Source organism: Perna viridis, chromosome 8 (assembly GCF_037379345.1).
Source record: "Perna viridis isolate PV_CMFRI_1.1 ecotype Kerala chromosome 8, ASM3737934v1, whole genome shotgun sequence".
Taxonomy (NCBI): Eukaryota; Metazoa; Mollusca; class Bivalvia; order Mytilida; family Mytilidae; genus Perna; species Perna viridis.
The window spans coordinates 18,576,265-18,593,589 of record NC_142452.1 but is presented as its reverse complement, the minus strand read 5'-3'; the positions used below and the strand labels follow the sequence as shown (position 1 = coordinate 18,593,589).

Sequence of the window (17,325 nt, the reverse complement as noted above, 5' to 3'; positions counted from 1 at the left end):
CTTATTGATGTTTTATTTGACTGTAAACATAAAATGATAGTTATGAAATCATGTAACTTTGGAGGTTTGGTGATGAATTTCACTTATTTGTCGCTCGTTTTCAATATGAAATTTAAGTAATGAGTACGACCTCATCTCCAAAGATGACGGAACTAATGCAAATTCTAAATCGTAAAGATTTTATTAACAGTTGTAAATTAGAACATAGAACATATAGTCTCTGGGTTAACTTTATTTTATATATCAACTAATTATATGAATAAAAATGAATCAGAATAAAAAAAAGTGTATCATTTATTTAGATATCTAGATAATTTTTATATTTAATGATAATCATTATTCCTTTTTGTACCTTTGTATTTGCGGTTTGTGAGAAGTAAGTATATATATTAATTTAATGTTATTCTTAAAGTAAAGCATTTATCTAAAATCAATATCTTAGTATATCTTTATATTGCTGGTATAAATGAGTTTGCATTTTAAAATATGTGTGATAGTGTCTCATGAGTCAACATAGGCTGGGTTTTATGACCGACTGTTTTGTACGATCAACATATGCATAGTGGTAAATTCCTGAGTCGTTCACTTCTGATCAAGAAGACCCAACTTTGTACCGTGGAATAACTCTGGCTCAGGGGACTGCAAAAATGTAGGTCATACTAACTGTACCGTGGTGTGTTAAATACTAGATTAACTAATAAACTTGAAGAACGTGACTTTACAAACGATGCGCAGAGTGGTTTTAGAAAAAAAGCGAAGCACCATAGACCATTTGTATACTTTAACACTCAATTATTGATACAAGAAAACTAAAGAGGCTTTCAACATATGTTGCTTTTATAAACTTTAAGAAAGCATAAGACTGGGAAAATAGAAGCATGTTGTTCTCTAAGCTGGAATCTATTTGAATTAACACTAAAATATTAAATGTATTGTATTCTATTTATAATAATTGTTCCATCATGTATCGAACTAAACGGTAATGGTTTGAAGTGACCTCTGGTTTAAGCAAGGTTGTATGTGGTCACCGCTTTTAATTAATATTTTATTAATAGCCTCGATGACATTAAACAATAATCAAGGGAACCAAAATTCTAGCGGAAATCAAAGAAAGTTGTTTATACGTTTGAACAGTTGTGTTAAAGTTGATGAGGATATTATTTCTATATTTTTATATGCAGTTGATGTGGTATTGTTAGCAGAAAATGGATCTTCAAAATTTATTACACACTCTGAATGTATGGTGTGTTAACAATGATCTGGTTGTGAATTCAGAAAAATCTAACATTGTTCATTTAGACCACAGGCATTTTAAATAGTTTTAGTTGTGTATAAATTTAGATACTGTTGATAAAAGTACTTACTTAGGGTTAGTACTAAATGAATTTTGGAATTAAAATGAGACTCCCAAAACTGTAACAAAGTCTGCAAGTCCGTCACTTGATTTGTTAATAGCAAAGTATAAATCTAATGGTGAAAGTTGGAATAAATATAAATACGGCGTGTCATACACATAACATTATACAGAAGTCCATTATACTTTAGTTCATATCCTTTGCGCATTGGCCATCCTTATAAGTCGTTTTAATTCACCACATGAATCAAATTGATAAAAAACATATGACCGACATTTACGGTTTAACTCTAAATTAGGATGATGAGGATGAGATAAAACCTTTAAAGTACAATAAATTTGTCGGCAGTAAAGTATCATATAATGGTTGTTCATGATATTTCTAATCAGTTTGGTGATTAGCAACGGTCATATTTTATCTTGTACATGTAGGGTAACACTTTGGACTCTTTGTGGATACATGTATTACGATGGGATGGAAAATATTGACATTTTTGGTTTGTCTCTATGGTTTTCTGAAGGAATTCAGACCATCAGAAGCTTACTTATCAGCCTACCTGACAGGGTCATGGAAAAACTTGACAGTGGAACAAGTTGACAATGAAATATACCCTATTTGGACTTATGCCTACCTAGGATGGTTGATACCTGTGTTTCTGTTAACAGATTATCTGAGATACCAGCCAATGTTGGTTCTTGAAGGTATAGGTTTTGTACATTTTTAAAAATAGTCAGTAAACAGGGGACAAATCATCTTATCGTACTTTTGGAAATATCTTAAAATTGGACCTATCAATCATCATTATTGATTGATTTTTGTAGAGAGGAGGGCGGGTTTGTTTTTCAATACAAATTTTTTAATATACCGGAATTCAAGGGAACGTAAAAAAGGTACATCATCCGAAATATACCACTTTGTGCTTTACTTCGTATCACAGTTATGTTTGACAACAAGAGAGTGGATCTAAAATGAAAACTTAAATGCATAAAAGTAAGAGTGTCATTTTCTTTAAACCAATTGAATTATATGAATAAATGCCTCTCATTAAAACCTTATCCACCAAAACATGTTTTCCAAACCATTTTGCACAAACAAAATATACTTTTATGAACTTTTGAAGGCAAGGACTTTCATTGAACTCGACTCAATTATTTATTGCAGAACTGCCGGATTGTTTAAGGGTATTTAATGTATGGTATTTGTAACTAATTAAAGAAAAAAATATGCTTCAATCCGTGTTATATCTAATTTAAACAAATACAGCAAACAGTAATGTGCTATACGATCACGGAAAGCCTGTAAAAGTTTTTTTTAAAATCCCGAACAATCCGTTACCATTTAAACCATGTATTTATAAGTGAATACATTTAGCTGTCAAATTCTACAGACATTGTTTTTTCTCTAATATGTAAGGAAATGCATGTGTATCTTTACTTTCATCACAGAAATAGCACACACAATTTTCTAAAGATTTTTTATTCTACATTTAATTTGTCCCGACTTGAACGATTCAACGAGCGTTTTGTAACGTCCGACAACTCTTATCGGAACCTCGCGATTTTGTAACGTCTCACATTAAAAACATCAAATGCAGCAGTCTTTGTTTCTTTCGTAATTGTCTTGCAAAAATGCCTAAAATCAAGCGATGATTATATGCAGAAAAGACGCAAATTTGCTCAATTGGGTAAGATATCTTACGAAAGCCTGAAAATGGTCAGAATGAATTCAACACATAAACTAACCTTTGCATAGTCTACCGTTAGTTGCTCCCGGTGTCTACAGGCTATACTTGTACCTTTACTTTAGATGTCTTCACGAATGGACGGATTTCTTGACGATACGATCCGAACTTTAACATTGCCATCATCGTAAGCCAATCTGGTTTTATCTCCGGGAAAATGAGTCTAAATTTACATACAGTTTTCGGAACTATATTAAGCATACACCTTTAGTAACTTAATTTATAACACAACACTATCAACAACTTAATTTGCATTTCAACTGTGGATATTTACTAAACACACCCATTTGACTCTACAACGCATACACGATTTGGCCATCTAAATCACACAATTCTCCGTCTACTAGGTCTGGCTGGTTAGCGAATAGAGTCGTCACATTCTGAGACGTTTATAATATTGATTTGTTGTGACATGCATCATTAATTTGATCCTCTATCCTACATAATAACACCTAGATTAACTGTCCCGTACTACCATACATCATGTACTAAGTTTCAGCCCTAGATTAATCCTACGAGGAGGAATGACCCGGCCAGCGAAAGCTAGATTTATTATATAGCCTAGCTGGCCGAGTGGTCTAGGGCGCTGGACTTAATGCAGGCGGTGTTGCCATAGATATTACAGCGGTACGAGTTCGAGTCCGGCGGAGGGAACGACTAAAAATTTGCTTCGCAAATTTGACAGTTCTAATATCGTTGGGAATTTTTCAGACCCTTCTATAAGTTTACCTTGTCTTCCCTGTATCAATTTGATCAGATGGAGCAATGTAGCGAATAGAGTCGTCACATTCTGAGACGTTATATATATATATATTTACATTTTACACAATTTAAATGTGTTCGCACTATCTTGCGACAATATGTCAAATTTAAAGAATTTTGACTAAATATATGTCACAGTCACTAATATTTTTATTGTATTATTATTCTATATATATATTTACATTTTACACAATTTAAATGTGTTCGCACTATCTTGCGACAATATGTCAAATTTAAAGAATTTTGACTAAATATATGTCACAGTCACTAATATTTTTATTGTATTATTATTCTATATATATATTTACATTTTACACAATTTAAATGTGTTCGCACTATCTTACGACAATATGTCAAATTTAAAGAATTTTGACTAAATATATGTCACAGTCACTAATATTTTTATTGTATTATTATTCTATTATTTTAGACCCTTATTGAACATTTTGCAAAAATATGTCAGTTTTTTAATTTTGACTGACATATATATGTCGAAGTCACCAAATATTACTTTTTTTGACAATTTTTACGATAATTATAGACTCTTATGGAAATTAAAAGTGCTCATACTCGTACCTTTGGCAAGGAAATGTTATACCTACATTATTTTGACTGAAATATATGCATCTCAATCACCCACATGATAGTTATATTAAAATAATTAAAATTTTATCCAATAATTTTAGACCATTATGGAAATTAAAAGTGCTCGCATTCATTCATTTTGCAAAATTATGTCAATTTTTATAATCATGACTGAAATATGTATGTCACAGTCACCAGTATGATACTTTTATTGACAATTTGTTCAATAATTTTAGACCAATATGGAAATTAAAAGTGTTCTCACTCACATATTTTGTCAATTTATAGAATTTTGAATGAAATATTTATAAAGCAGTTACCAGAATGATACTCCTATTGACAATATTTTAAATAATTCAAGACACTTAGGGAAATTAAAAGTGCACACATTCTTACATTTTGCAAGAAAATGTCATATTTATATAATTTTGACATAAACATTTGTCTTGCAGTCACCCACATGATAAGTAGATTAAAAAATTAACATTTTGGACAATAGTTGTAGACCTTTTGAAATTGTAAGTGATTGTACTGATACATTTTGCAAGAATATGTCAAATTTAAAGTATTTTGACTAAAATATGCGTCGCAGTAATCCACATGATAGTTATATTAAAAAGATAAAATTATATTGAATAATGTATGACCCGTATGAAAATTAGAAGTGCTTGCACTCACACATTTTCAAAACAATATGTCAGTTTTTAGAACTTTGACTAAAATATGTATGTCGCAGCCACCAGTATGATACTTATATTGACAATTGTTACAATAAATTTAGATCAATATAGGAATTTAAAGTGCTCCCACCCATGCATTATACACGAAATAGTCATATTTTTAGAATTCTGACTGAGAAATATGTGTCGCAGTCACGCACATGATAGTAAAATTAAAATATTTATTATTTCATACAATGATTTTAGATCTGAATATAAATTTAAGGTACTTGTACTAGCATAGTACTTTGATCTTGGACTTCATAAACAATTACCAATTCAAGCATCTTAAAGTTTATAATAAAGTTCACTTTCAACTGAATCATAGACCTGTAGTTAATTAAATGTAATCACATAGATTTAATTACAGGTATATGACAGAATGTATAAAATTATACATGTAAACAATTTAAAAAATTAGAATGATCCAAATTACACCACACAGATTTACTATTCAGAACAGTTTCCATTATTTATTGATCGGATTTTCTGTTCTAAATGACTGTCCAGGGGTATGACTGTTTAGAACAGCTTTTTTTGTCATGACTCAGGACAGTTTTTGTCAGGAAATGCAGGATAAAATGTGTCCTGATCCAGGACAATCTCTACCAGACCCTGTCAGGATCTCTCAGGATTTCTCTTCTATCTTCTGTCAGTTTTTCCGGAGTGGTTCTAACAGAATTTAAGAGAGGTTATAAGTGATGGCAACAGCATATGTCTCGAGACTAGGTGTCATGGGAGCAAGTTGCTCAGAGACTAAGTGTCTCGTAAACAATATGTTCGGGAACTAGGTGTCCTGGAAGTTATTAGTTGATTTGATATGTATGTGCGTTTGTTATTTAGGCTTCAGGTTTAATTGGTAGTTTGTTTTTTTAAGAACTATCAAGTTTCAATATATATATCATAAATATTGAAACACCTCAGACTCTGTGAGAACTACTGTATTTGAAAGTGACTCCAGCAAAACAAACGTAAGAGCTTCTCAAGAATAGCTCTGACCTATTTGCAAAAAGAAGTTTAAATTTTGAAGGTTAGATAGGTTGTTTTTGGGTATCTATAGCAGAGAGTATAAATTGCCCCCACGTAGTGAAGTGCATGTACTAGTATGTGGAACCGTCAAGGAATCATTCTGTAAGATAAGGAAGTTGGCATTGTTCAACCAACACAATAATTTGTAGATTCAAATAAAGGTTGGTCAGGTAGAATAAAGAGAATGTTCCTCTTAGACTTATAATAGACTGATGAAACCCAAACAATACATGAAGGCATTATAGTAGGACGACTAAGTCCGTCGAGGGGGTAATTACATCAGAACCTAATGGCACTATGAGAGAAAACGCACAGCCTTCTAATATGCAGCCAGTGTAGATATTGTAAAAAAATTATTCTGAGAATAAAAGGAAACTGGTTAAAACCCTCCTTGCAAAATACTCAGATATATTTTTGAAAACAGATTATGATCCAAGCAGGACCACTGTTGTTAAACACAGCATCAAGAAAAATGAAGTCAGGGCACACAGAGAATCACCAAGACGGGTTCCTTTTCATTAACAACCTGCGGTTGATAAAACAATTGATGTTGGAAAAGGGTATCATTGAATATTTGATTTTCTATGCCAGTACATGTAAAATGTCCGTATGTTATGTATTGGAGAACGCAAATATTGTATTCTCTGTAAACTTACTTGACTATAATGCTTTATCCAATAATCTAATTTGAATTTGAATTTATTTAAATTTGTTCATAAAAAACAAACGTCATTACTTATAGTTCAGCCATTATAGTATCTAAGTGCCGATTTTTGACAAAATATTTCAATTTCTGTGTTGAAAATATACCTTCTCACGAATTTGAAGATATTATTCGGTAGGAAAGGTACCTTTAAAAAACAATAATTCGGTTGGAAATTTACCTTCAAAAGATCTTATGACACACAACTAAGCAGAAAATGATCGTTTTATTCAAATGACCAACAACTGAAAACCTATGTAAACACGGATATGAACACAGAGAAGTCATGTGATATGAATGAGCAAGTCATTAAACACAATTCCAAAATCGGTATAGTTTATTTTATTCCTAGCTATAGTATAATGATACAAAAATCTTTAAAATTCATGATTGGTAAGCACATAAACATTTCTAACATCATACGAACTCTTCACACCCTTTACGGAAAAAAACCGACATGAAATATATTAAGCTACGGTCTGTTACGTCAAGTCTTTTACACAAGATTTACATAAAATACCTTAGTACCAAAATAGAAGGACAACACAGATACATCAAAAATGCATGAAGAAACTGTGAAAACAAGACACATAGTCGATCTACTCGCATTCAACCTGAAGATAACAAAAACAAGACAGCACACGAAACAAACTAAAGTCCTAGCAACAAAAAAATAATGGGAAATCATGTCCTGTTCTTCCGGCGCTGCATGGCATATTGTATGAAAGTTAAATATATTAAGCGTCAAGTTATTTGGTTAGTAAATACTGAATTTAACTGAAAATATATTGTCTCATATTTGAGACAGAAACTTCATATCGGTCAATAAAATTGCGAGGATGACCATAAAACATCTGTAGTGCTGATTACAGTTAGACCGTACATACCTCTGTCTTAGAAGCTTATTTGAAAGCTTTCTCGCTGTACAAAGAAAGTTTATGTATTCCAAGGAAAAAAACGGAATTCCAAATCTGACGATATAGCAATAATATGGACAGGAATCTTATAACTGACATTAAATTAATTGTTTACATTATTTTTGCTGCATATCAACGCGTTCTTGTTATTGCGTTCATTCGATCAGAATCATTCCGGGCTAGTCCTGTTGGCAGTGTATTGTAGTAAGAAAGGTTGGTTTGATTTACAGTCATTTAATGTTTTGCCAGTATATTCATGGTGTGATTATTTTCCTGTCCACAATCTTTTCTCGAATAAGTCATTGCTAAGTTTACTGACAGTTTGCAATGTTGCTATCAATGTTCTTTTCCTTTTTGTTTTATAAAACACTAAATTTGCCTTTTGTTTACTGAATTTACCTTTCAAATATTTTTAGGTATCGCTTACATTTCTACTTGGACCATCCTGCTATGGGGACAAGGAGTTCTGGCTTTCAAGTTTATGGACATATGTTATGGGTTAGCTACTGCAACCGAGATAGCCTATTATTCATATTTGTTTGCCATGGTATCGGAGGAACATTATAAAGTTATCACCAGCTTAACCAGAGCCGCCATTCTACTCGGAAGATTTGTAGCATATCTTACTGGACAACTTTTAGTCTCTTTTGACTTAATGGATTATAGGCAGTTGAATATTATATCCTTTGTAAGTGTGTGTTCAATTTTTATTCTTGCACTTTCCTTCAAAAGACCCGAGAACTCAGAAATTTTCCACCAACGAAAAAACAATCGTGAGCAGAATGAAGACAATAATCAAATTGAAGATATGAACACTGGATCACTGGAACGTACCGGAAAGCCTGAACCGGGTATATTCAAGAAGGGACTCAATTTTCTCTGGACAGAGTTGAAAACAGCCTATTCAAATAAAACTATTGTTATTTGGTCATGTTTTTGGGCCTTTGCATCATGTGGGCATCTCCAGGTACAGAATTACATTCAAAATCTTTGGGAAGTGATAACACCATCAGACCAAAAAGGAACAATATACAACGGAGCCGTCGAGGCACTCGGAACGCTTATAAGTAAGTGTAATTTTGCAGTTGACAATGGACACGTTTGATTTTTCCGAGAATAAACATGTACAAAGTGATGACAAGATGTGCTTTGACATTTTTTTAAAACATGCTTGGGTAAAAATCTACCATCAAACTTACGGTCGCTTGATGTATAAAAAACGATTTATGTTGGTCATAACTGAAAAAAAAACTTACAGAACACATAAACTTGCCAAAACCAGTGTTTTAAAACGGATTTTAAAAAATCCTCCTAACCAAGCAAGAAACTCCACCTGCGGATCAGAACTTCGTTCTAAACTAACTATGAACTGAAGCATGTTTTAAACTGTTAGTTAGACTCCCTTATGTAACACTCCTCTGTCTTTTACATCCGTAGACTTTCGGAACTTCTATGTTAAGTTTAGCTATTTTGTCTATCAATCTAGAAAATATAACAATGCCGCTCAATTTTGAGATTGACTGATTAATGTATTGGTTGATTGTAGTATACGTCGTAATTCACGTATTTCATTCATTTAAGAACGACAAGGACAATTGTAAAATCAGACTCTGCTGAAGTGTTAGTCCGACACGTTGAGTAGCACCACGAGATAACCGAGGTATGGTTTCTCTATTTTAAGTAAGTCGTTTAATTAATTTCATGCAAATTTTGCAACATTAGTTGGTAAGGAAATCACATTTGTTCTTAAGAGTTTTTTTGAAATACATGTACACATAAAGACTCTCTTATAAAATCACAACTTACACAGGCAGCCCCTGGAATAAACAGAAACTTCATCCTTATCCATTTCAAATTAAATGTATAATAAGATTATAATTATAGCATGACATTATTCTATACTTGTTTCAGGTTCTATAGGTGTAATATCACTTGGCTATGTTCCTGTGAACTGGTCAGGACCTGGATTGAGTGAAATTATCATTGCAGTTGTGTGTATCTTCAATACTGCCGTCCTAACGGTGATGGGACAATCCTCGAATATCTGGGTATCCTATGCTTTATACAGTGTTTTCAGGGCCACTTATCATACAGTTATAACATTGTCTACGTACGTTCTAATTAATGCACTTATTCGTCATAATGACAATTCCAATTCGCCTTTAAAAATTGTATACTCGCGTGAGACACTCTTCTCTCGATGGTTCGACAATCGACCGTTTTAGCTAAATAGAATTTTCTTTAATTATACAAATCATTATAAACTTATGTTCAAACTTCTAGACTTTAAAATCAGATGATTCAGCAAACCTTTTTATACCTAAAATTGAGACAATTTTCAATCAAACCACTTTAAAACAGGGAAAAATGTGTTTTAATAAGCCATATCAAAATCAATAAAAACAAACATCGCTATGAAATTGTGGCTAGGAGTAAACCATGCTCTGAATCGCGGAGATATTTCCCGGGTCAGCAGTGATTTTTGGTTAATGTGTGTTACACACACATATAACATACAATATATAAATTCTGTGTGGTATTCAGCATGACGAATTCCGTAAAAGATTTGCATGTGAAGTATTATAAGTCCAAACTCAACACGAATTGGTTTTCGTCACATTTGTTAGTAAAACAATCTACTTTATCAGCAATACGTACTAGTGTAGCTGCATGCAACATGTAAATATTTTCAGTGTTTCTCCCCTCAGCATCTGTTTTTAAATTTTCCAGATTACAAATAGCGACATTGTTGACAAGACAGAGGTACGGATTTGTATTTGGCACCAATATGTTTATGGCTCTGGTTGTTGAGACAGTGTTGACCTTGATAGTTGTGGACAAAGTTGGACTTGACGTTGATGTACAGACTCAGGTAAAGTAGTTCGGAGCAAAATTGCTTCATAATTATCCCATCTGTGAGTAAAATGGGAGATTTTTCCTGCAAATATTTATATCAAATAAAATTTCAGACAGTATGCATATATCCTTCAGAACATAACCCGGCCACCTGTATCCAAAAAGTACTCCTATTTTTGGCCAATTCAGGAAAGTCTTTTTCTCTGGTTTTCTATGGACATGCTGCTACTGAACTCTGATGCATGTATCCTACATATAATATGGTTGCATATTAAAAAGACTCTATGTATGACCCCTATTTGGCTTAATACTTATCACCAACTTGCTTCTATGCTCAATCAAGTGTTATCTGAAGGCTGAAGTCGATGTTAGGTAGACTAAACTTCTATTTAATGTTTTAGAATCAGAAACTTAACGTATTCAATTAACTTTTTGTCCCTTTAAATAACCTGTTTAATTTAATCAAATGTCAGTCCTAATCAGAATCCTGCTGTCGGTGAAATATGGTATGAAAAACCCATCATTTTCATAGTGTAATTTATTTATTTGCACCATCAGAATTAATGAAAACAGACCTGATTGTCCATATCATGCTGGACTATTGAGTTACAATTAAATTGAAATGCGCTGAAAATGAACATTTCAAGGGCAGATAACTCTGTCAAAAACCTCATTTTTATATGATTCTATTGAGAAATTTCTGCACAAAGCCAGTGGTGCAGAAATAAAATAATAGTCTTTTCAAATAGAGAACGTACCCCTGAGTTATATTACATTGTCATATCGGTGGGGTTTTGACATGTATGTTTCTGAATTTACCCATTCTGCCTGATTCTAACAAATACTTAAAATATCTTAAAGACTGTCATTTCACCCATAATTCTTATTTTCTTATTTGAACTCCTTTTTTTAAATTTTCCTCTCTGCTTTTTTTAACTATGTGTCCCTAAAAATTCCAGTTTACAGTGATTCCTTTGACATACATATAATCTGACTATTGTATTTCTATATCCTAATATATCTGATGTTACAACCTTTCGTGCGTTTTTGTGATGTTCTTTCAGTACATGTAATTTAGTTTCTTTGTGTTGTATTGTTGTCTTTATAATGTTTAACGCTGTTTTGTCTACGGATTTCTTCTCCAGTTTCTCCATTCGAAGTGAACACAACGGAGTAGTAGTATTTTTCTGTATATTTTAGTGAACGAGAGCCCACTGCTTTCTTATTTACTTTTGTAGTTTACTGTTTATGGAGGATATTTCGGATTTGTAGGAAGCATATTCGTGATATATGCAGCATACACAATATGCAGTAACAGACGTCGTAACGAACTAGAATTAAATGGGACCTCTGAGAAGGTACAAGTACGATTTTAAAATCATATTAGATTTGATTAAAATGAATGTAACATTGTGGGCTATTTTTAATTAACCGAATAGTTATATCTTTTCCTGTCTTCATGTAACTTAGTTTTAAATCACTTGTTACATTGATTCCAAAATTAGTATAGAAAACTCCAATATCGGTTCATAGAGTTTCACGGAAAATAATATAGCTAGATCTCGTCGTGCTTAACATCTTAGCCTGTCAGAATCTGGCTTAACCAATTGGTTTTGGAGATGTGTGTGAAAATATACTGTTTGATCCCTATGTTCTACTTTAAGTAATAATAACCATGTTTTTATACCGATCAAAAATTGTGCAGAATACACTAAAAACAATCATGCCAACTTGGATTCAAACCGATCTTGTAGGTTAAAAAGAAATTTTTTTTTTTGAAATTATAACATAAAAAATTGCAAAAATTACGAAACAGGACAATAACTCTAAAATTGGTCAATTGTAATTCACGAAAATTAGTACACAGATAATTTTAATCATGCTTAACTCTTTTAAGCAGTGTCAAAATTTGGCTTAACCTTACAGTTTTAGTGAATTTGCAAAAAATATTGTTTGACCCGTATGTTCTATTTTAAATAATGCCAACCATGTTCTTACACTGATAAAAAACCCATCAGTCATTTTTGAAGGTTACCGTAAGGAACAATATTACAAAAATTTCTTCTAAGTAGTCCTGAAGTTTCAGAAGAAAAGAACATACAGAATCGCAAAAAAATGCGAATAAAAGGATAATAACTCTTTAACCGGTTAATGAGTATTCACAATGTACACAGAAAACTCTCATGATGGCAAACACTTATACGTAGTCAGAATTCGGTTACATTTTTGAGATACTTGCAGAAAACTAGTGTTTGTCCAAATTTGTTCTATTTTTAGAAATGGCAACCTTGTTTTTTTCATATTGTGCAAAATTTCCTGCGGAACAACTATGCCAAGTTTGCTTCCGATCTGTCCAGTAGATTCAGAGGAAAATACTTTTGAAATTTATTGCATCAACAATTGCAAAAAAATATGAAAAAGGCCAATAACTCCTCCATCGGATAATCACAAGAGTTTGTTCATAGATAGATCTCATCGTGATGAACACTTTACTAATTAAGAATTTGGTTAAACCTTCTGGTTTAGGATATATATGTAACTGTAACTGTAATCTATGTTGATATTTATAATATTGCGGCCATGTTTTTTTTTCACTGGTAAAGGTCATATCGTGCAGGATATTCTAAAAAACAATGAAGCCGAGATGTGTTCCGATGGTTAATAAAAGAAGTTTCAGAAGAGAACATTTTTGAATTTGTGTCGACGGACACCAAGTGATTGAAAAAGCTCACATGGCCATCAGCCGGTCGGCTAAAAAGGGTAAAAACTCCAACATGGGTAAACACATTTACATTCAAATTTTTCCACAGACCACAGGTAGATCTCATCAACATTTAAACCCAGTCAGAATTGGGTCACATTTGACTGTTTAGGAGGTAAATTCAAAAAACCTTCTGTCTGACCCCCATGATTTTAGTAACGGCAGCCATGTTTTCCGACAAATTGAAAATCCCCACATCAGTTATATGCAAATCACCATAAGAAACATTCATACCAAGTTTTGTATTAATTGGAAAAGTAGTGTCAGGGGAAAAGATTTTTGAAATAAATAACTTTAAAAATAGCAAAAAATCCCTAAAAAAATCGTCGAAAGAGGCCGATAACTCCAATATGGCTCAACAGATTAACATGAAAATTTGACAACAGATAGATCGCATCATGCTGAACACTTATCCTATGTCAGACGGGTTAGGTGGGCTGAAATAGCGTAAAGAATACACTACGAGACATTATTTCATTTTGCCAAGTTTCAATGCATTAAACAAATTAATGTTAATTTTATTGTCAAAATTATACTCGATTGCCAGTATTCATTTCATATTGTTTCATAGTGAATACATTTATGTTTTAATGGTATGTCAAAATATTTATGTCAAAATGTGGAGCAATTCTAGCCACTATTTTTATCTTAAAATGTTAATAGTTCATGCCTTTTACAGGACAAAGATTGAATAGGTAATTCACAGAATTGATGAAAATGTCACAAAATTTCAAAATTGCCTACATTCAACAACTGTTACAATTTGTTGTTGAATCTGAATGATTTATATTTTGAATGACACTGTGTATATTTTAACGGCATAACATCAGAAGCATTTCTGCCAAATGCCAGGAGAATAAATAGAGAAATGCCAACTTTACTTTCAATATTATGCATCACTGTAAATATGTATGTCATAATGAAGGAATATATAACTTTGACAAGATGATGCATATAGCCTGTAGAATAAAAGTGCACATATGATACATAGAAGGTGGTTTGATATGCAGAGAGACTGAAATTGCATTGATTAAAATCAATTTAGATTGATCAGGATTTGACTTACCTTCAGACTGACGCAAAAATATAGCATACTGCTTTGTTTTTTTTTTCTTTTTCACAGAAATAAGGTGTTATTTTGAATATAGCCCGTCAAATCGTGTTTTTATAGTGCCATGAAACATAAAGGAATACGAGTATGAATGCATTTTATTTATTTTCAATAAACATGTACAATGTACATAAATTAAAAAATTGTGTTTATTGAAACTTCTTTTTAGCTTCAGTTTTTATTATCAGTTTGTCCCTTTTTGCTTTCCTACCAGCGCTATTGGTAGAATTTCACTTCCCTATTTCTGCCTCCGCACTTTTTTTTATCCATTATGCAAAATATGTCTCTTATTCCCCCTGTCCCAGATTCTGCATGCCCTATTGATATAGATGTCTTTTTTTTCTTTGTCGATGAAAAAAGCAAGGTGCGATAAACTTATGAAACTTGACGGTCCTGAAACGGAAAAAAGCCCAGAATTTTCTAAATAAGAAATATCCGATCATCTTGATGGAGGAAAAAGTGGACGGCCCAGAAAAAGGTGGTCGGCAAACCCGGCTTAAATGGCGAATGGAAAACACTGTGTGTTCAGAAAGTAATTTTATGAGAAAAGTGGAGAATATATGCATTTTACATACACAGAAAGGGATCTGATATGCAGACATGAGTAAAAATATACATTACATACTGCGGATACGATTTTATTTGCCTATTGGAATACAAAGTGTGTTATCGATTTCATGCATATGTCCAGATTGGGGAATAAAAGATCATTTAGTATACAAAGGGAGCGATTTGTTTATGCAGACTGAGGGTATACAAGCACATCTAACATATATAGTGATTTCATATGAAGTCTTTGTGTGAAAGTGTATATTAGAAACGCATAGTGATTATATAATGATTATATGCAGATTTTGGTATGAAAGTGCGTGTAATCTAAACAGGGAGCAGAATTGTGTATGCAGTCTGGGGTTTGAAAATGTATATAGCATATATACACACATAGAGTGTTTTAATATGCAGAATGGAGTACAGAACTGCATATAACACTTTTTTTTGCTTAAATACTAATTGTATCATACAACCATGAATGAATAGTATTTTTGTTAAAAATCATGACCTCCTGTTCGATCAATCAGAATAACTATAACCCCCATGAAAATTGATATTTTTCCGGTTTTTGTCTTTTTGTCAGCAAACCCCAGGGGTAATTATTAATCAGTCCCTGAAACATGTTGCATTCTATTAATCGTATCGTTTATAACATGTGCAAAATAAAGAACCTTCGTGAGATACACATAATTTGAATTGTACACTAGTTGTCCGTAGATGATCCGTCGAAGTTGCAATCGGAACTCCTCAGCCTTTCTCTTTACACAAACGTGTAACGGAAATGGCCGAGCAGTTCCGATTGAAGTATACAATGTTTAACAATTGTAAATGTATTAATTGTAAATGTAAGAACAACATTGTAAATTGAAAAAAAAAAACACAAAAAGAAAAACAGTGATATACACATACATATGCATGTAACCATCTATTCGCTTGTCAAAAATATCCGGCACGCCTATCGATATTTTCGACACTTCAAACTAAGCTCAACACCTGCTTGGCCTAGACAGTGTAATATATGCAGGTGTCTGATGGGCTAAAATGTTTTACAAACCCAAGTTACGTTTTTTTTTAAATCTAGGATGTATATTTCAGTATATAAAGTAATATTAGAAAAATGTTAACAACATCTGATACTAAAAAAATATATTAATATAAATACTCAACTTTCTTAAAAGAAATTTACACAAAATGTATGTAAACTTACATACCTTTTCAGATTTGTTTTTAACTCTTTCGTGGAGTCCGAGTTGCTCATTTGCTTTTGTTACTTTGTATGTATGGTTTTAGTTACTTTATGTTCTTTGTTGTGTATGTCTGTTTTCCATGTCTGGTCTTTGTCCCTGGATTGCATTCTTTTGATTACCGCTATAACTTTAGTTCCCTTGATTACTCTTTCTATTGGTATGGCGAGGGGATACTAACCTTTTATTTAATCAGTATTGAATTTTATTTACCACTTTATGACGCTTTGTATGGTCCTATGTAGAACGAACTACGTATAAATGTCAATGGGTTTCATTCAGAGATGTCTAAAATTTGGGCAGATCCGTTAGGTCAATTTGTAGCGTCAAGACTTTATTTGATTGGCTGTTGTACGAACTATGTAAATATATCAGTGGGTTCCACTAAAAAAAGAAAAGTAAACAGGTGATCATGCAGGTAAGTGCTTAAAGTTAAATTACTCAACATTTTTCCATATATTTGCATTGGAAAGGTATCAATGAGTGGCGGATAAACGGATATAAGGTCTCACTTACCAATTCCGGGTCAAATGGCCACCCCCTTTGTAGTACCAAATAACACACTGAACCTAGATCTGTGCATTATAAGTGCACTAATTGTGTGTATTCTAAAGAGGGAGGTTTAGCACGCTGTAAAAACACTAGATTTATCCCACCATTTCATTTAAAATACCTTTACCAAGGCAGGACCATTGCAGTATCAGCTGCACTTTTTGCATAGTCCGCTGCCGAATTGGCATAAAAAATGGAGTCAAGTAGTGACTTTGAAGATAATGTTTCCACGCGTACAGGGGTTAATTGCAAGAGAAGTTAAAGAATAAAAACATCATAAAACAAAGAACAAAAACAAAAACCAAACAAGCAAAAAAGAAAAAAAAGAAACCAAACAAAAACAAAGAACCAAATATTACCATTACATAACAAAATAAGGAAAAAAAATAATTTCAAACATGAAGATAAAATTGTGACATATTCTGACGTACTTTGACA

General features: G+C 32.6%; 1 protein-coding gene across 10 annotated transcripts in view; it reads left to right on the top strand.

Annotated features, from left to right (window-relative positions):
- Nucleotides 1-1,737: 1,737 nt before the first annotated feature.
- The window catches only part of LOC148609630 (thiamine transporter 2-like), a 29,451-nt gene continuing 13,863 nt past the window's right edge, over nucleotides 1,738-17,325 (top strand). For 3 of the 10 annotated variants that reach the window (XR_015914443.1, XR_015914442.1, XR_015914441.1), the window contains exons 1-5: nucleotides 1,739-2,056; nucleotides 8,228-8,878; nucleotides 9,723-9,921; nucleotides 10,542-10,683; nucleotides 11,906-12,025. Coding sequence is in view for 6 of the 10 variants with exons in the window: in XM_088540563.1 (XP_088396689.1) it covers nucleotides 1,825-2,056; nucleotides 8,228-8,878; nucleotides 9,723-9,921; nucleotides 10,542-10,683; nucleotides 11,906-12,025; nucleotides 12,945-13,049 (1,449 nt within the window). In the remaining 4 variants the exon portion in view is untranslated. The other 7 variants (XR_015914440.1, XM_088540563.1, XM_088540565.1 and 4 more) reach the window with 7 other exon arrangements.